The sequence below is a fragment of the Cydia amplana genome, chromosome 8, assembly GCF_948474715.1.
Source record: "Cydia amplana chromosome 8, ilCydAmpl1.1, whole genome shotgun sequence".
NCBI classification, from domain to species: domain Eukaryota; kingdom Metazoa; phylum Arthropoda; class Insecta; order Lepidoptera; family Tortricidae; genus Cydia; species Cydia amplana.
Genome location: NC_086076.1, coordinates 18,660,534 through 18,681,726, shown reverse-complemented (window position 1 = coordinate 18,681,726; position 21,193 = coordinate 18,660,534). Strand labels below are relative to the sequence as shown.

General features: G+C 40.9%; 2 protein-coding genes across 2 annotated transcripts; one reads left to right on the top strand and one right to left on the bottom strand.

Annotated features, from left to right (window-relative positions):
• Nucleotides 1–481: 481 nt before the first annotated feature.
• On the bottom strand, nt 482–12,690 carry LOC134650161 (D-2-hydroxyglutarate dehydrogenase, mitochondrial). Its single transcript, XM_063505017.1, has 10 exons — nt 12,498–12,690; nt 11,936–12,083; nt 11,472–11,669; nt 10,802–10,995; nt 10,543–10,711; nt 8,704–8,833; nt 7,102–7,258; nt 4,886–5,051; nt 2,765–2,865; nt 482–682 (listed from the first exon to the last, which is right to left on the bottom strand). Exons 1-10 carry the CDS (start codon nt 12,603–12,605, stop codon nt 527–529), a joined length of 1,527 nt encoding a protein of 508 aa, XP_063361087.1. The 5' UTR covers nt 12,606–12,690; the 3' UTR covers nt 482–526.
• Nucleotides 12,691–13,127: 437 nt separating this feature from the next.
• Nucleotides 13,128–17,127, top strand: LOC134650118 (ribosome biogenesis protein BRX1 homolog). Its single transcript, XM_063504953.1, has 5 exons — nt 13,128–13,340; nt 15,116–15,392; nt 15,876–16,159; nt 16,279–16,516; nt 16,948–17,127. The coding sequence occupies exons 1-5, from the start codon at nt 13,218–13,220 to the stop codon at nt 17,118–17,120; spliced, it is 1,095 nt and encodes a 364-aa protein (XP_063361023.1). The 5' UTR covers nt 13,128–13,217; the 3' UTR covers nt 17,121–17,127.
• The last annotated feature ends 4,066 nt before the right edge of the window (nt 17,128–21,193 follow it).

The window sequence follows — 21,193 nt, the reverse complement described above, 5'->3', positions numbered from 1 at the left end:
ACCTATTTCAGGGGCCTTACCATGATGTCCTTATTGCGATTCTGTTTAGGACCTAAACTGAATCGCTAAAGGACGGAATCGCTAAATTATGATAAGGCCCCAGGGCTCGTAAACATTTAAAAACCGGCCAAGTGCGAGTCGGACTCGCGCACGGAGGGTTCCGCACCATCAACGAAAAATAGAGCAAAACACAAACAAACAAAAAAACGGTCACCCATCCAAGTACTGACCCCGCCCGACGTTGCTTAACTTCGGTCAAAAATCACGTTTGTTGTATGGGCCCCACTTAAATCTTTATTTTACTCTGTTTTTGTATTTGCAACAGAAATACATCATCTGTGAAAATTTCAACTGTCTAGCTATCATGGTTCGTGAGATACAGCCTGGTGACAGACGGCCGGACGGACGGACGGACGGACGGACAGCGGAGTCTTAGTAATAGGGTCCCGTTTTTACCCTTTGGGTACGGAACCCTAAAAAAGATGTTAACACTTTTGGCCACCAACACTATTCGATAATTCACAATCTAAGGGTCCGGTAAGACCTTGTACGGGTTAAGGATGCCGTTGGGGTCCATGAGCCGCTTGAGGTCCCGCATGAGGTCCAAGGCGGCCGGGTCCTTGCTGTAGTGCACGAACTGGGGTTTACGGAACCCCACACCGTGCTCCGCGCTTATGGAGCCCTGAAATAGCACACAATTTGAATATTAGGTTCCATCCAGCCAGCCCTGGCAGTGTAAAAAGTACTCCATTTGTACAAGATTCTATTTATTTTTTAACTTAAGAGCCAACAGGAGCTAAGATTTAAATTTTTTAGGTAAATATACCCGTCTCGCTAACGGAAGCGGCTCCTAAAACTAGTGCGATAAGGACAAGGCGAAAAATCCTGCGTAAAAATATCAAAAATCGAGGTTTCGTACTCGACTGTTTCCTCCTCCAAAACTTAACCAATCGTAACCAAATTTAGAAATCTAAATGATTATGACATTATCTGTGTCAGACCGTTTTGCTTTTTTGACTAATTGATATCAGTTTTGAATAGCACGCCTCTCATTGCGGCATAGTCAATTAGGCCATTTTGGCCATTTTTGAAGGGCTCTAGCGCCTTAAAAAACAAAAATATCAAAAAAAGCAAAACGGTCCGACACAGATATTGACAATATTAATCTGTGTTGAAAAAATCATTGCTTTAGCTTCAAAAACCACGGAGGAAACAGTCGAGTACGTTTGTATGGAGAAATGACCACTCCTGTTGGCTCTTAACTGTTAGTAAGAAGTTAGGTATAAAACAACTTCCGTGAGACACAGACATACCTATTAAATACATTAAAAACGGGTCACTCGCGTATTTTAAGTCCAAAACGCTTGGCATGTTTCAATCCGTACCGACATAGAGAAATATAGTAAGACAAGAGTGCTCACTCCATACATCAGTTAGACTATTAATCTGGGGGCACGGTAGTGCCCCCGCCAAGACGAGAAAAGCGAAGCGCAAGGGCACTACCTACCTTTTCTCGAAGTGCTTCGTCGTTTTTTTGAACCCTCATAACTTGGGTTTGGATTATACCAGATAAACAAAATTCTCGGGATATGGTGTCAATTAAACATAAAAAAATTCAATTGCATAGCTCTTATACTTAAGATTTTATTCATATCTAAAAAACCCCGATTTCGTCACTGACTCACTCACTCACTGTTGATCATCAAAACCTCTAGGGTACTTCCTGAAGTCCTAGGAAGCTGAAATTTGGTATGTAAGATAGTATTAGTACACAAACAACAAAAAAATTCAAAAACTTGAAATTTTTTGCCCCTAAGGGGGGGAAAAGGGGGGTGGAATTTTGTATGGGAAATCAATAACCGCTGAACCGATTTAGTTGAAATTTGGTATGTAGATAGTTTTTGTAATGGGGAATGGCATAGAATAGTTTTCAACCCCAAAATCACCCCGTAAGGGTGAAAAGGCGGTGGAAAAGGGCGTTAGGGGAAAAAGAGGGTTGAAGTTTGTATGGGGCATCAGTAAAAAGCAGATTGTATAAAAGTAGCCCCGAGGTACGTATTTAAGGATTTTTAATAGTAGGTCCTTAAATCACACGCGCAACCCTTTAAATAGGGGATGGAAGTAACTTACAAAAAGAAGTGAAATCCCACCAAAAACATTTTCATGTAAAATGTTGCCAAGACGAAACCATAAGGCTCGCACTGACAAAAAGTTATCAGATCTCTTGTAGAGCCAAGCTTCTAACTCTACAAGCCTTAACTTCACAAACTCTACACTTTAGTCAAAATATGTGGCTTGGCCGTTTCGTTACTCCAAGAACTATTGTATTATAAAAAATAATGAATACCTAGTGAATACATTTTTCACCTTACGTCCATGTGACAGTAGCGAAACGGTCAAGCCACATATTTTGACTAAAGTGTAGAGTTTGTGAAGTTAGGGCTTGTAGAGTTAGAAGCTTGGCTCTACAAGAGATCTGATAACTTTTTGTCAGTGCGAGCCTTATGGTTTCGTCTTGGCAACATTTTACATGAAAATGTTTTTGGTGGGATTTCAGTGTCTACATCTAGCATCGAGTAGCGGAACTATCAGTACTGCTACATCTATTGTCAAGTAGCTGATAGTTCCGCTACTCGATGCTAGATGCTAATAGTCTTTTTGGTACTAAAACTGATGTATGGAGTGAGCAATCTTTGTATTTTTTTCTCTATGGTACCGAGGACCGTACCGTAGGCAGGTATGTTAGTGTGGGTGAAAGTCTGACCTTGAGTTTCGCGACCTCCTCGAAGATATAGGGCTCCAGCAAGGCCGTGGCCTGCTTGCTGTACTTGGGCACCGTCACGTTGATGTGTATGTTACCGTCACCTGAAAATATTCACATTTTATAAATATAAATGCATGTGTGCCGTGCCTGATTCGTCCTGAGGGTCGCGAAATTAGAATTGATCTCGACGTAATGCGAATTTTAATCCTTATGTGGTGATCGTTCCGGATCCGACTGAGCGTTTAGCGACCTTCACCAAGGAGTTTTGGGGTGTCAAGTTCCGACGCGACGGTTTTGCGGCCGTCCCTGACACAGCGGGTCACAATCAAGCTTGTATAAGTGGCCATCTTACCAATGTGACCTTAGTGGTGACTCCTTTCATTCGCACGCGTAGCTTAGGCACTAGATTGTACTTGACAACAGGGTCACAAGTCAAGCTTGCATAAGTGGCCATCTTACCAATGCAGCCTTAGTGGTGACTCCCTTCATTCGCTCGCGTAGCTTCGGCACTAGATCGTAGTTGACAACAGGGTCACACATCAAGCCTGTGTATAAGTGGCCGTCTTACCAATGTGGCCATATCCGTAGACCTTGGTGGTGACGCCCTTCATTCGCTCGCGTAGTTTAAGCACTAGAGCGTAGTTGACACCAGGGTCACAAGTCAAGCATGCATAAGTGGCCATCTTACCAATGTGGCCATATCCGTAGACCTTGGTGGTAACGCCCTTCATTCGCTCGCGTAGCTTCGGCACTAGATTGTAGTTGACAACAGGGTCACAAGTCAAGCTTGTATAAGTGGACATCTTACCAATGTGGCCATATCCGTAGACCTTGGTGGTGACGCCCTTCATTCGCTCGCGTAGCTTCGGCACTAGATTGTACTTGACAACAGGGTCACAAGTCAAGCTTGCATAAGTGGCCATCTTACCAATGTGGCCATATCCGTAGACCTTGGTGGTGACGCCCTTCATTCGCTCGCGTAGCTTCGGCACTAGATCGTAGTTGACAACAGGGTCACACATCAAGCCTGTGTATAAGTGGCCGTCTTACCAATGTGGCCATATCCGTAGACCTTGGTGGTGACGCCCTTCATTCGCTCGCGTAGTTTAAGCACTAGAGCGTAGTTGACACCAGGGTCACAAGTCAAGCATGCATAAGTGGCCATCTTACCAATGTGGCCATATCCGTAGACCTTGGTGGTAACGCCCTTCATTCGCTCGCGTAGCTTCGGCACTAGATTGTAGTTGACAACAGGGTCACAAGTCAAGCTTGTATAAGTGGCCATCTTACCAATGTGGCCATATCCGTAGACCTTGGTGGTGACGCCCTTCATTCGCTCGCGTAGCTTCGGCACTAGATTGTACTTGACAACAGGGTCACAAGTCAAGCTTGCATAAGTGGCCATCTTACCAATGTGGCCATATCCGTAGACCTTGGTGGTGACGCCCTTCATTCGCTCGCGTAGCTTCGGCACTAGATCGTAGTTGACAACAGGGTCACACATCAAGCCTGTGTATAAGTGGCCGTCTTACCAATGTGGCCATATCCGTAGACCTTGGTGGTGACGCCCTTCATTCGCTCGCGTAGTTTAAGCACTAGAGCGTAGTTGACACCAGGGTCACAAGTCAAGCATGCATAAGTGGCCATCTTACCAATGTGGCCATATCCGTAGACCTTGGTGGTAACGCCCTTCATTCGCTCGCGTAGCTTCGGCACTAGATTGTAGTTGACAACAGGGTCACAAGTCAAGCTTGTATAAGTGGACATCTTACCAATGTGGCCATATCCGTAGACCTTGGTGGTGACGCCCTTCATTCGCTCGCGTAGCTTCGGCACTAGATTGTACTTGACAACAGGGTCACAAGTCAAGCTTGCATAAGTGGCCATCTTACCAATGTGGCCATACCCGTAGACCTTGGTGGTGACGCCATTCATTCGCTCGCGTAGCTTCGGCACTAAATCGTGTACTTGAAAACAGGGTCACACATCAAGCTTATATAAGTGGCCATCTTACCAATGTGGCCTAAGTGGTGACGCCCTTCATTCGCTCGAATAGCTTCGGCACTAGATCTTAGTTGACAACAGGGTCACAAGTCAAGCTTGCATAAGTGGCCATCTTACCAATGTGGCCATATCCGTAGACCTTGGTGGTGACGCCCTTCATTCGCTCGCGTAGCTTCGGCACTAGATCGTAGTAGTGGCCGACGGGGATGGACACGTCGTATTTGTACACATAGCCTTCTAGGAGGCCGGCGCCGGCGATGCTTTCGCGGAGGTTCCAGATCGTCTATGGAATATAAGAATGTAGTTTAAGGTGCCGTAGGTTCAGAGAGCAGAGTTTTTGAAAAATCGTACCTGTTTTTAGATCAATACGGTTGCCAAAAATGTAATTAGCAAGTCACTACAGAAAATCCTCAAATCCTCAGATTTTCTGTAGTGACTTCATCGATTCTAATCCTAATTTTTTGCACAATTTTATTTTTGAGGGGACTCGAGGGGGATCGATAAGGTACTTTTGTTTTTAAACTTCTCGCTCACGCTTATTACGCTCAGTGAGAGTGAGTAGGAGACGAATCTACGGGGCCTTAATAGTAATTTATTATTTCATAATAAAAGGTACGAGTGTGTTATGAAACGAGCAGAAAGTGGATTTCATAAGAACACCACAAGAGTGTTTTAATGCCTAATGATAACGCAATATAAGCTTTCTCACAGATAAGACTGTACCTAAACAGTGTTTCTTTATGTTGGCCTTAATTTGCTCGCATTAAGTGTTTATGGGGTCATTATTTGATTTGGTGTAAATCGCATGTCGCCGGCGTTTTTCGGCACAAAACGAAGTTGGATCTTTACCGTGTCTTATACTTATAAGTAGTAAATAAAAAAATATTTATAAATGCCGTGTTCCATTTCCCGCTATCTTTAGAAGATCTATGTTTTTTAAGGCTCCAAAGGGTCAAAATGTCACTACCAACGCGTGTCGCCTGATCAGATTTCATTAAAACATGAGCTAAAAGTCAACTTAAATGTCAATTTATGGCTAGTATTTACTAAGTGCCTAAAACTATATTAATACATTCATTATTGATTGCACAAATTAAATTGTGTCGTCCAGAACTAAATGGCAACATCGAACATTAGCGGCCCTCGCGGTACCGTCATTCCGTGGATGCTACTTGCACATCATATAGCTGTCCAATAGAAAGCAGTGTTGAGATCCTGCCGCTGCCCCCGCGCGCCCTTCGTCGCCTAGTAATCGACAGTGGGAACACACTTCAACATTTGTGCCCGTATATATTTTATTTTCAAATAATAAGTCGATTACCGTGGGGCCGTTCAAAAAAATTGTCAGGTTCTGTGCGTCTTATTTCTCGGTAAGTGGAAATTATTTTAATACGAATCCTATTTGATACGATGGCTTATTCGAACTGTTATGACGTAATTGGAAGAATGTTCTGGAACATTAACTATGTTTAGGGTTATGAGACAAAATGTTAGCTTTTGTCATCACCGTGGTAGTCATTACCATGGAATACCGTGGATATTTCGACCACGGTAATGACTATTTCTCCACGGTAATGACATGGAACGCTTTTTTATTGTTTATCTTCTCTTTTAAGAGAATCTGCCGAAGGAGAGTTATTTTTATTTGCTTGTATTTTATTCATATATAAATAAATAATTTGTGCCTATATACGTCCCACTGCTGGGCACAGGCCTCCTCTCATGCGCGAGAGGGCTTGGGCTATAATCCCCACGCGAGCCCAATGCGGATTGGGGACTTCACATACACCTTTTGAATTTCTTCGCAGATGTATGCAGGTTTCCTCACGATGTTTTCCTTCACCGAAAAGCTAGTGGTAAATATCAAATGATATTTCGTACATAAGTTCCGAAAAACTCATTGGTACGAGCCAGGATTTGAACCCGCGACCTCCGGATTGAAAGTCGGACGTCATATCCACTCGGCCACCACCGCTTATTTTTTATTCATATACTATAATATTTTACTTAAAGTGAGAAATTATTATAAGGTAAAAATAATAATTTGTCATTACCATGTACAAACGTCATACTAATCACCATGGCACTTTAAAATTTCGAGGTCCATATCTTCGGAGATAAGTTTCACAGAAAGGGACCATAACGTTTTTCAAAATCCTTGCATCCTAAACATTTGATTATGGGCAAACAAATACCTAAATTAAAGATTTTTCAAATTTTTACCGTGGACATGCCAATTTACACCAAATCAAATAATGACCCTTATGACATGTGTGTAGGTAGATAAAAATATTGTAATAATAGAAATATAATAATTGTTATTTCTAATTTACCTGCATTTTAGCCGGTTCCGACGCGACGGTCCCGTCTAAGATGAGCCCACTGCCCATTTCTCGCTCAAGGAATCGGTTGAGTTTCTCGCTATCGTGAGTTTCGTCGCTACCATGAGTTTCAACAAGCACGTAGAACGGGAAGTCCGCTATCGGGTTCCTGTTCCGAAATCAATCATTTTAATAGGGAGTATTACTGCAATGTTTTGCCGCCAGAGTGCAGCACTAGCGCCTTTAGTAAACCATAGAGTAACTTATACATACTGTACCTTAAACTGTTTTTTGACCAGTTTTCACAGACAATCAAATATGACATTGATACATCAAGGCGGTTTATTTACAACTCGGCTAACTGCCTCTTTATCGCTCGAATATGCAAGAGTGATACAGAGGATAGATAACACTTAAGTAAGGACGCTAAGCACGAAGGATTTCGTATATTGACCCGCCATTTCCTATCTCTATCGCACGCGTATAATTATTAATTTAGATATGAAACAAAAAAAAACAGATAGGTATTAAGGAAAACAGTCGTACCTACTGTATTAAAATAAACAAATGGGTATGATAAGCACGTTATGTATTTGTTCAACTCTTATTATCACTTGTATATTACATAATGCATTACACAATAAATCGTCATATTTTGAAGCAGATTCAAATAACATTCACATACCTAATCTAAGAGATTTTGATACAGAAACAAGATGTCAAATCCACTAATTTCTCGTTCGCTCGTATAAAAGGACCTGAATTCTTAACAGAATCCTAATAATGCCACGATACGAGTACTCTTATATCTCTCTAGCCATTTAACCTCTAACGTCCCACCGTCCTAATTATATCCTCCAATGAGATTTTAGTCATTATTAAATGGAATAGAGACGCTTTTGTTTTTTTATTCGTTCTATTTCAAAACGAAACAAACTTAATTCTATTTTCTAATATTCATTCAAAGAGCCAATTTTGGGCGTCCGCTAGCGTGGGCGGATGCACGGAGCGGGCGCACGCACGCGGGTGCCATTGTAGGTATAGTTTGTAGCTTTCTAGTAGAGCCCGAAGGCTTATCCTATTGTCTATTGTTCAGTATAACCGCACTTGCTACTTACCTGCAAAAAAAGGGTCTTATTTATTCTAATTGGCACCTGAGCGCGGGCTAGTCCAACGCTCAAAAAACCAGTGTAGGTGCGCTCTCCGATAACGCGCCTTTGTTACGCATCTCAATGACACATTTTAGACTGGTTCTGTAACGTTCGACTCGCCGGCACTCAGTAACCGAAGTACTGACCACACACATCGGTACAATATATTTATCCATTAGTTCATTTTGAATCTTATTGCAATTTCCTTAGGAGTTGTAATTCAATTACCTGGGTAAAGTGAACGAGCGATTTTTTATGCAGGTGGTTGTGGCACGTGGCACGAGCGGTTTTACTAACAATAGACAATAGGATTAGCCGTCGGGGTCTATTAGAAAGCTACAAACTATAAAATCTGTCGCACGCGTCCGCTCATACTATTTTTCGTTAATCCGCTCCGTGCAACCGCGCCAGCTAGCGGACGCCCTTTTCTCGTATGGTGTAACTGCTTGAGAAGTACACTTACGGCAAATTGAGGTTCTTGCTGGTACTCTGGATGGAATAGTTGTCGGCCATTTCGAAGGCCGATAGGATCTCCCCGAGAGACGCCTTTGCGCTGCGGTACAGGCGCAACACGCTGTCGAAGTCCTTCACACCTGAAACATAAACAACACAGGAGATACAGATAGCCAGATAGGTATAGTGGAGACAGAGAGAATCGATGATCGCCTTGTTAGATTTGACATACGTTTAATGAATAACGCCATACCTAATTGTTTTCCATCGTATATTTTTACGGCAAACGTACGAACGTGTCTCGCTATTTCAGTCAGTCTCGGTACAAAAAGTACTGAGGTTGAGTAGCATGACAAATACGAACATTTCCGAGAAAATACGATGGAAAACTTCTTCCTCGCGTTATCCCGGCATTTTTGCCACGGCTCATGGGAGCCTGGGGTCCGCTTGACAACTAATCCCATGATTTGACGTAGGCACTAGTTTTTACGAAAGCAACTGCCATCTGACCTTCCAACCCAGAGGGGAAACTAGGTCTTATTGGGATTAGTCCGGTTTCCTCACGATGTTTTCCTTCACCGAAAAGCAACTGGTAAATATCAAATGATATTTCGTAGGTACATAAGTTCCGAAAAACTCATTGGTACGAGCCGGGGTTTGAACCCGCGACCTCCGGATTGAAAATCGCACGCTCTTACCGCTAGGCCACCAGCGCTTTAAAATACGATGGAAAACAATTATGCACTAAATACATCTGTATATCTCTCGTGTCGGATGACGATCCCTAATATGACAGTTCCTTCAAGTCGCTTTTGGTTGGCCTTAATTTAAAAAATAATGAAGTAATATGGTTTTTACCATATTTTTATTACTTTAATGTATCATTTCTTAATGCTGAAGTTCCAAAAATGTCTACAAACATTTTAAGTGACAGTTATTACCTGCTCCATCATAGGGACCATCATTTGTCGCGAGAGGTATAAATATACTTACCAAAGAAGCCATGGGTAGGTAAGTAGTAGGTAAGGTACGTACAGGGCAATGAACGGCGATGTTAGTGACCAATCCTAGCGTGCCCTCTGAACCTATGCAGAGATGGTTTAGGCAATAGCCGTGTGGTTGACGATCCTTGGTGACCTAAATAACCAACAGGAGGTAACTATACTTACCAAAGAAGCCAAGAGTCTGTGCTTTAGGTAGTACAAGGCAATGCACGGCTACTTTAGTGACCAACCCTAGCGTGCCCTCTGAATCTATGAAGAGTTCCTTTAGGCAAATAGCCGCGTTGTTGACGATCCTTGGTGACCTAAGTAACCAACAGGTGGCAACTATACTTACCAAAGAAGCCAAGAGTCTGTGCTTTAGGCAGTACAGGGCAATGCACGGCGACTTTAGTGACCAATCCTAGCGTCCCCTCTGAACCTATGAAGAGATCCTTTAGGAATAGCCGTATGGTTGACGATCCTTGGTGACCTAAGTAATCAACAGGAGTTAAACTATACTTACCAAAGAAGCCAAGAGTCTGTGCTTTAGGCAGTACAGGGCAGTGCACGGCGACTTTAGTAACCAGTCCTAAAGTAGGTACCCCCTGAACCTATAAATAGATGCTGTAGAGGCAATAGCCGTGTGGTTGACGATCCTTGGTGCACCTAAGCAACCAATAGGAGACAACTATACTTACCAAAGAAGCCAAGAGTCTGTGCTTTAGGCAGTACAGGGCAGTGCACGGCGACTTTAGTGACCAGTCCTAGAGTTTCCTCTGAACCTATGAAAAGATGCTTTAGGCAATAGCCGTGTTGTTGACAATCCTTGGTTACCTAAGTAACCAAAAGGAGGTAACTATACTTACCAAAGAAGCCAAGAGTCTGTGCTTTAGGCAGTACAGGACAGTGCACGGCGACTTTAGTGACCAATCCTAGAGTCCCCTCTGAACCTATGAAGAGATGCTTTAAGTGGTAACCAGTGTTGTCCTTCTTGAGAGTTCGGAGGCAGTCCACTATGGTACCGTCGGCTTTTACCTAAAAATAATTGTATAGAATTCATATTTAAAAAAGTTTTTGAAGCTTAATATTAGGGGAAACCCTGACGTATGGCAACCCTATACTCACCGCTTCGAGTCCCATGACCGAGCCATGCAGGTTACCATAGCGTAGCAACCTTAGGCCTCCAGCGTTCGTGCTCACGTTACCCCCAATATGACAGGAGCCCTTCGCTCCAAGGTCTAGTGGCATGATGAGGTTGCGGTCTCGGACATAGTTGTCTAAGGTTTCCAGTATGCATCCTGCCTCGCACACAAGGGCACCTAAAAATAGTTATTTGTTTTACAGGGGGTCAGAGTTTTTGTTTAACTTCTCCTGCTTAATATTGATACCCGAGAAAGCGAATGGTACCAAATGAATCTTGAGCGTTGCGAGGTCTCGAGTCACGAGGGTTAAACTAACTTTGCTACCTATATTTTTCTACATTTAATTTGAACCTTGTTGTATAGTATGTTGGGTTGAATTTCTTGTGTTTGAGATAGCAATGAAACAAAAGAAATGGTAAGTACATTATTTTGTTTATAAAAGGTTCTAATTAGATTAAAACGGAATGTGTACCTACATTGTAATGCACATTGGGCCTTATTTATTTAAACTTTATTGCACAAAGATATACAAACGTACAAATGGCGGACTTGATGCCAAAAGGCATTCTCTACCAGTCAACCATAGGGCCAAACAGACACACTAAAAGCACTTACCTACAGGCTTAATAAATAAAAATCAGGTAATAATTTACCAGATGTCTCATCCAAGCTTATAATTTTGTTCATCGACCCGAGACTAAGAACTATCTCGTCGAACACCGGTACCGAGCCTCCGACAAGCCCAGTATTGCCGCCCTGTGGGCACACCGCCAGTCTCCGCTCATTGCAGTAAGCCAATATCTGTGATACCTGCTGTGTTGACTTAGGCTTTAAAACCACCTTGGTTTGACCTGAAAATATAACACAATTGTTTAGGGTCGGTTGCACCAAACTATTTGTCATTGTTAATGAGTTTGTATAATTTTATTGTATGGAAAGTTTCATAGTAAACTGCCACGGCGCGCCAGGAAACCTTGATCAGTTTGTCAAGCGCGGATGATGAAACTGGCAATTATTCTCATTCATTAAAAGTAGCAGGTGGCATCAAGGAACCAGGTTTTCATATTATTAATTATTTATTGCAATAATATATATTTTATAGTTTTACATTAATTACCTCTGCAGTTCTTAATCCAGTCTATATTGAACGGCAGAACATCACTCTCTTCTGTCAGCACTTGTTCTTCACTCAAGATAGATTTAAAATAATTAACATCTTCTGATTGCACCACTCCAAAATCTTTCCTCCGAACATTGTATTTTGTCTAAAATTTAAAATTGATGAGTTGTTAGTTAGAAAACAAAAGAGACCGAATAGCAGATGGAGATGAGCTGGGAAACTTCAACACAACTGATGGAGAACATTACTGCACACAAAATAGGAAAGAATTATAAAAATTGGGGTCGGCCTTATCCACATACGTTACATGACAAATAAAATAATGTAATTGTCCAAAAAACTGGCATAAAACAATGGCTATTACTAATTAGAATATAGTTTACTTAATTTTTACCTATTTAGATTAACTCAAGATAGCTATTTTGTCAAAACAAGGTTCACTGTAAACGTAAGAAATAAAAATCAATCTTCTATCATGTATGATAAGGTTTAATTTTGCATGCATAGATACAACTGTCAAATACAGATGTTATTATTGTACGCACACGCACAAACTTACCGCTGATAACTGTGGCAGAGCTTGAGATGCAAAGCGAGTTTGAGATAAAATTAGATTTGGTTTACTCGTCCCGAGTGTTCTGACGAGCACTATCACAGATTTTAGCATATTTACGACTGTCTCCAGACAGAATCAGTCTTGCACTAACATAAATTACATAAATAAAGTTATTTTCAAACAACCTTATCTACGTTTATTTTGATAATGAAATGTCACTTCTACTTCCAATCCAAGTGCCACTGAACTTGAAACTTTGATATAGGCATAGCACACTACCGCACCGCACCAAAGTCGCGATGCGGTGCGGTAGTGTGTTATGGCGCACGAGTGTGGAGGGGACTTACGGAATAGAATATTTTTCCCAAAAAAAAAACATTTATAGCTGGTCAAGCAGATCTTGTCAGTAGAAAAAGGCGGCAAATTTGAAAAATGTAGGCGCGAAGAGATATCTTCCCGTAGAATATTTGAATTTCGCGGCTTTTTTTACTGACAAGATTTGCTTGACCAGCAATAAATGCTCTTTCATTCATTTGCATCACAATGTTTTTAAAAGTGGCTTAAACTGTGTGGGTACGAATCTTTGACAGTTATGACATTGACAGATGTCATTTCACACGTGCGTGTAAACGAGACGAGAGTTCGTGTTTTGTGTGGCTCTAACCTATAAAAACAAAAAAATACTGCAATTTCCATAAAAGTGACTACAAATATATCGTAAAAATGGTTAAAGTAAAAGCAAAAAGTTCTAAAAAGAAAGCAATAAAAGCTCAACCGACAAAAATGGAAGTAGAAACAGTTGTGTTACCTCCAGTGCGAATGTCGGATGATCCTACTCCGAAACAGGTACAATTTCGACTTTTATTTTATCATTTTGTCGTACAAATAATAAGGCCTTTAAGATCTTGACATCAAGATGTTAGATAATACACTCGGGTGCAAAGAAATCGGACCACCCCAGCATTTTCAACATTTTTTCAATTTGTGTAAAAACTGTAACCTCGATCATGATAATTTAAATACCACGTGGTAGATAATTTTCTGCCCTATCAAATGACATCAATATTCAGGAGTGGGGATGGATATTGTGCAAAATATGGGCCTGGAAATCACCCCCCTCCAACTGCCTCATTAGCGCATGCACTAATTGACCACTTATCATTAGGTATAAAAACAGTCATTATCATTGTTTATGCATCATTCGTGATTGGTACGTCTTCCTGAACACTTCTCTCATCGCCTGAACCTGGAAAAACTGGAGAAAAATGGATACTACCTCGACTGAAGCCGGCCAAGCAGTTGCCCTATTGCAGGGAGGGCTTAGTCAACGTGCAGTGGCTCGACAACTCAACCTATCGAAGTCATCGGTTCAACGTGTCTTCCAGAGATTCCGCGTAGATCAGACGTTATCCAGAAGACCCGGAACTGGCAGAACTCGCATCACTTCTGAGAGAGATGACCGTTTCATCGTTCTTACCTCGCTACGAAATCGTCGACTGAATGCCGTTCAGCTTCAGCAGAAGCTCCTAGAGACCAGGAATGTGTCTATCAGCCGATGGACAGTTAGAAGACGACTGAAGGAGAAGGAATTGACAGCTCACAGAGCTGCAAATGGCCCAAAACTCACCCCAATACATCGTGGACAACGACGCGTCTTCGCTCGCGAACATGAAGAATGGACCCTTCAGCAATGGAGTTCCGTACTTTTTTCCGACGAGTGCAGGATAACTTTGTCTGGCAATGACGGACGGGTACGAGTCTACCGAAGACCTGGGGAGCGGTTCTCTCAATGCTGCATCGAGGAACGTGTTGCTTATGGTGGGGGGTCAATCATGGTCTGGGCTGGTATTTCTTTGGAAGCGAAGACGGACATTGTGTTCATCACAGGGCCAGGTACCAGACCGAATTCAGGCGGTTTGACTGCACGTCGGTACGTGGAGGAAATCCTGGCTGATCATGTGGTCCCATTTGCGGGTTATATCGGCGATGAGTTCATCCTCATGCAAGATAACGCTCGGCCGCATACAGCCCGGATCACTAAGGAGTACTTGGAGGAGGTCGGCATCAGAGTCATGGAGTGGCCAGCCCGCAGTCCTGACCTAAACCCGATCGAGCACATTTGGGACGAGCTGAAAAGAAGAATCCGGGCCAGAAATCCCGCCCCTGAATCCTTACTGGAGCTAAAGACTGCGATCGAAGAAGAATGGGCGGGCATCCCTCAAGACACTGTAAAAAAATTCATAAGATCAATGAAAAACCGAATGACTGCATGTCGTAGGGCTAGAGGAGGCAATATACGGTATTAAAATGCTGAAAATTGTTTTAATTTTTACTTGATATCTTTAGAATCGCAGTTTTCCCATTATGCATAAGTTTCACTCCAGTATGCATTTTTAGGGTGACAAAGTTCTTAGCCCTGAAAGCCTGAAAATATTGGAAGTAAACCTGTGAAAAGCACATCAATTTATAGAGGAAAAGCCAACCTTTCATTAGGTATATAATATGTCACAGTAGCACATACAGTTTTTACAGAAATTGAAAAAATGATAAAAATGCTGGGGTGGTCCGATTTCTTTGCACCCGAGTGTATTAAATATAAGGATATATTTGTTGGTTATTAGGTAAAATGGATCAACAGGCAGAGAGTATTGGTATTCGCGGCTCGTGGCATTAACCACCGGCACCGTTATCTGATGGAAGACATTAAGAAGCTAATGCCTCACCACAAGACCGAGTCCAAAATGGAGAGGAGCAAGAACTTGTATGTTGTGAACGAGATCAGCGAGATGAAGAACTGTAATAAATGCATTCTATTTGAAGGCAGAAAGATGAGGGATCTGTATTTGTGGATGGCTAACATTCCCAATGGACCCAGTGTTAAGTTCTTAGTAGAAAATAGTGAGTATCATATATCTTCATACACATACACACAGCATGTACTGCAGCATGCACTACTGTTGTGTTACATACATGTATCAAACAGTAGCTTTATTTAGGTTTAAATATAGCAAATGTCAATTTAGTAAAATAGAGACAAATCACATGTGGTCGCGATCCTCAGCAATGAGGGAACGAGGAAGAAGAAGCAAATTAGTCTAGTCTTTGGATTTAATAAAATATCTAAGCAATGGCTTTTGTCACTCGTGACTCCGGGATACCAGCCTACTGCTCCACCAACTGAGCTACCAAAACTTACCCGTTCACAGTTAATATTTCCACCATATCCTTTGTATGCCCCTAAGGAGGTAATGTATTTAAGTGTGAAACTCATTAATTGAATGTCTAAAAACATTGACAGTATACCCAGATCATACCTTGTGTCATTTTACAGGGATCCATTGTAGCAAGCAAACCAATACTTATGCATGCTTTCTTTTACAGTTTACACAATGGGTGAGCTCAAAATGACAGGAAACTGTCTAAGAGGATCCAGACCGCTTCTTTCCTTCGATCCCCAATTCACCAAGGACCCACACTACGCCTTGCTGAAGGAACTACTAATCCAGATATTCGGGGTGCCCAACCACCATCCGAAAAGTCAACCGTTCTTTGATCATGTGTATACCTTCATGGTGCTCGACAACAGAATTTGGTTCAGAAATTACCAGATTTTATCTGAAGATGGTGCTTTGGCGGAAATTGGACCTAGATTTGTGTTGAACCCTGTAAGTAAAACCCTGATGTGTTCAGGCGACAGGTGTAATTTTAAAATGAAATAAATGTGATAAATAGGAAAGAAAATGTTCTCTTCTTTCAATATTTCATACTCACAATATTATTGCAGGTAAAAATATTCTCTGGTTCATTCGGTGGAGTGACCATCTGGGAAAACCCTAAGTATGTGAGCCCCGCTAAACTGAGGCAAGCTTTCTCCAAGAAAGCTGGTGATAAGTACGAGAGACGGATTGAGAAGAAAGCCGTATATGAGGCTACAAAGCCTGAGACGGGGTATCCTGATATTGAAGATGCTGACTTCTTCAGGGGTGATGCAGTGGAGAAGGCTCAAGAAGTAGTTGTAAAAGGTAAGAATTAACTCATGAATGTCTATAAAAGGTCAACTCAACTCATGCTAGCAGGTTAGAGAGGCAAGGGAGGGGCTTTTTGGCGGTTGGTTCGAGTGACTCTTAATTTTCTTTTTTGTTACTGAATGGCAAAAACATTGGTGAATCAAATGCCATTATAATTGACCAAAACTACGGCGGCAGCGTCTATTGTCCAGAATTTAGGTTGCTGTATGACCAGACTCCAGTGGTTAAATAAAAAGGTCGACACCCTGCATACAATCCCACATTTCCCGGCTGCCTCATCAGTGTTGTAGATGGTGCTTTATTTTATTTTGCCATTAAAATTTTCTATTTTTACCCATCAGAAAAATGTTTTAAAGTGAAATTTAAGGCGTGACACACCCAAACAATTGTAATAAGCTATTCATCAATAAGTATTTATTTTACAGACGAAATAAAGGAAGAAACGGACACTGAGGAAGAGGTTAGACCTGCCGTCAAGAAATCTAAGAGCAAACCGGACATGGCCATCAGACGGAAACACCTCAAAGCCAAGAGCAAGCTCATCTCCGACCAGATCAAGAAGAGGAAACAGTTCAAAAAGAAGCCTAATAAAAAATAGATACCTACTTAAAGGTTCCGTCACACAGGCGCGTTTTCCGGGCCGGGCGTGTTGTTATAAGTGGTATCCAGAGGGGACTGATCAAATCAGTTGATTCGATCAGAAATGAAATTGGCGTCAATCTCCAATTTTAGATTTATGGTCATATTAGAGCCCTCTAAAATGAAAAAAAGCGGCCAAGTGCGAGTCGGACTCGCCCATGAAGGGTTCCGTATTTAGGCGATTTATGACGTATAAAAAAAATCTCGTTCAAACCAATTTTCGGTGGAAGTTTACATGGTAATGTACATCATATATTTTTTTTAGTTTTATCATTCTCTTATTTTAGAAGTTACAGGGGGGGGGGGGGACACATTTTACCACTTTGGAAGTGTCTCTCGCGCAAACTATTCAGTTTAGAAAAAAATGATATTAGAAACCTCAATATCATTTTTGAAGACCTATCCATAGATACCCCACACGTATGGGTGTGATGAAAAAAAAAATTTTGAGTTTCAGTTCGAAGTATGGGGAACCCCAAAAATGTATTGTTTTTTTTCTATTTTTGTGTGAAAATCTTAATGCGGTTCACAGAATACATCTACTTACCAAGTTTCAACAGTATAGTTCTTATAGTTTCGGAGAAAAGTGGCTGTGACATACGGACGGACGGACAGACGGACAGACAGACAGACATGACGAATCTATAAGGGTTCCGTTTTTTGCCATTTGGCTACGGAACCCTAAAAATGCCCCAGAACGAAAATACTGGCCTCACAAATTGGTATTCTTGCGTCTGCATCTCATTTTATCGGTAATATCGGTCATTATCGGCGGATGAATTCGGAGAGTCAAATTGGTATTTGCGTCCGAACCTCCTGATTCGATCGGGCAATTGAATCAGAATGGCGAAAAATTGGCTCAGGACCGCTTCGGCCTCAGTTTCATTTCGTCATCTCCATAAATCGTCCACAGTGCCATGTCGTCAGCCTACAATTCCTAAATCGTCACCTTCCTAACTTGCCTACTTTCTGATATCGTCAATACCCCATTTTGTCTAAATTCCTATTTTGACCATAGTGCCAACTCGTCCAATATCTGATATCGTCAATATACCATTTTTGTCTACGTTCCTATTTCGACCAAAGTGCCAACTCGTCCGCGTTCTTTTATTTGAATTGAGAATGTAGAATTAATACTGATTGTCACTTAAACTGTCAGAAGCAGCACACATTTTATTCAAATAAAATATTTTTTCTAGCTCAATAGGTATCTAAGAAAGACAGATAAATAGGTAGTTACAAGTGTTTTTTTTTTCAGAGATGGACAACGAATATAGCCAATACTTGGATTTGTAGAGGAAGCTTATCAAGCTGAAACACAAGAGTTTTTCAGGTTGAGATCAAAGGTGGCACACAAACACTATGTAGTTGACGAGTTGGCACTGTGGTCTAAATAGGAATGTTGACGAGTAAGCACTATGGACGAATTAGGAGTGTTGACGAATCGGCACTGTAGTCTAATTAGGAATATAACCAAGTTACTACAGTGGCCCACGTAAGAAAGCGGGCGAGATAAGAAAGTGACGATATAGGAATGCTGGCGAATCGGAACAGTAGACCAAATGCGAATGAGAACTACTTAAGAAGTTGCCGAAATGAAACTGAGGCCGAAGCGGTCCTGAGCCGAAAAATTCACTAATCTGGATACGCCTTTATTTGTAAAAGCGGCGCGCCCCGCTCACGCCCCGCCCGGAAAACACGCCTGTGTGACGGAACCTTAAACCCTTGACCGGCAAAGGCGTCAACTAACGCTCGCGGCTACATCCCAATATCAACCTTCGTGCATTTCGACAAAGTTCAAGATGGCGCGCCGCAGACGACAGGCGCAGCGTTCAAAGGTTTAATCAAATTTGGTATTTTATGAAATAGGTTATGTAAAAAATAAAAAAAGTGTTTCCACACAAAATGAGTTTTATTTCGATGTGAGAAGCTACAATAACCAGGTACGGTTGGAAGAAAATGCGGGTTCACAACATGATTATAGATTCTTAATAATACCTAATACAGCAAAATGTCCAAAAAATAAAAAAAATACTCAAGTTAAATAGTTGAGATCTCGATTATTAGTCGGGCCAAGCTAACTCTGTCTGGCATTTGCAATGACAAAGTGTGGAAATGTCATTATTAAGCCTTTGACCGCCAAACACGTCACCTGACGCGCGCGTATCAGCCAAATATCAACTCGTTCATTGCGACAAGGTTCACGATGACGCGCCGATATGACGTTTATAATGACACTTTTTCACTTTGTTGAAGTAGGAGAAAAGTTGGCTTAGACCGACCGTATTAGATTCTTAAACATGGACGGTTGTCAGTCATGAGTTTATATTATTTTGAGCCAGATCTATAGCTTGAACTAATTTAACCTAACGAAATAGGAGAATAATATTTTTCACAACCCTTAAAAGATTTACTTTATATAAATGTTAGTAATTAGATCAGGAGGAAAAAAATATAGGTATAGCCGGTCAACCAAATCTTGTCAGTAAAAAAAGGCGCGAAATTCAAATTTTCTATGGGACGATATCCCTTCGCGCCTACATTTTTCAAATTTGCCGCCTTTTTCTACTGTCAAGATCTGGTTGACCAAGAAGCTTGTATTTTTTTTACTTTTTAAAATTCTTCCGTTCTCGTAAGGAGTTAAACCTGTTTATCCAGGAAATACGCTTGTTGCAATTCCCCCTCCTAACAATCATGGTACTGTACCAGTATAAAACTTACTGACATACGCAATAATAAATGAAAATTCATCGTTTGCCTCCTGTACTTTTCAGGTTTTAGAACACTCAATTATTATTCTTATGACACTGTTCAATCTTATCAGATTTAGTGCTTAACATTTTAGGTAGGTACAGTCAGCAGCAATAGTTGCTAAGCGGGCTAGGTGTTCAAAATGATCTTGACGCGACTATATTGTTAGGAGAATTAGAGCGCGTCAAGGTAATTTTGAACAACTTCTGCTGCTGACTGTACATAACCTTACAAATTAATTCTTGCATTGATTTTTTTATATAAAATTATATTTATTAATGATTTAATCTTAGGGCTAAATAAACTATGTAGAGTATTCAATAATGAGATTTATAAAAATACTTCAGGAATGTACTCACGGAAGTGAAAAACTTCAAATTGAAAGGATATAAAAGACGCCAAAAGGAATTGCGAGTACTTTTCTCTTTAGATGAAGTAATTCCCCATAGGAAATAATGAACACCCATTTTACTTTACAGTTAAAAAAAGACTAATAATTATTATTAAAGTATGTACTTAACGTTAAAGCTTCACACTGAAGAATATAATAATTATATATACTTATGTCTCAATTAAAAACAGGCTGCCAATAGTGCCAATACAAGTCGTGTTTTATACCTACTACAAAAATAAAATTCACATCTATCAAAAATCGCATAAAACGCTATAAAATATGTACTAGCAACTTGTATAATAGCTATCATCAAAACTTAATATTATCTTGCAATAGTAGCGCCTGGTATATAAATTTTATAAGAATATAACTATAGTCATAGAGAAAAAAATACATATATTGCTCACTCCATACATCAGTTTTAGTACCAAAAAGACTTAGCATCTAGCATCGAGTAGCGGAACTATCAGTACTGCTACTTGACAATAGATGTAGCACCGACCGGAAAGTCTTATGCTGTTGAGATAAGACTTTCCGGTCGGTGCTACATCAGCAGTACTGATAGTTCCGCTACTCGATGCCAGATGTAGACACTGAAATTAATAGTCTAACTGATGTATGGAGTGAGCACTCTTGTCTTACTATATTTCTCTATGCTATAGTACAAATGCAAACTAGATAATCTCAATAAAATTAGCAAATGATTTTTAAAGTCTTACAAATTAGGGTGCATATTCAGAATCAAATATCAATGAAATAGTTTGTGCTCACACCCATTAAAAACATTAAATTTTATAAAATGCTAGTGATTTTTAAAACATGTGCTATCACAAGATATCACCGAAATTAGACACAAGATTCAATAGAGTAGTTTACTTATACCACAT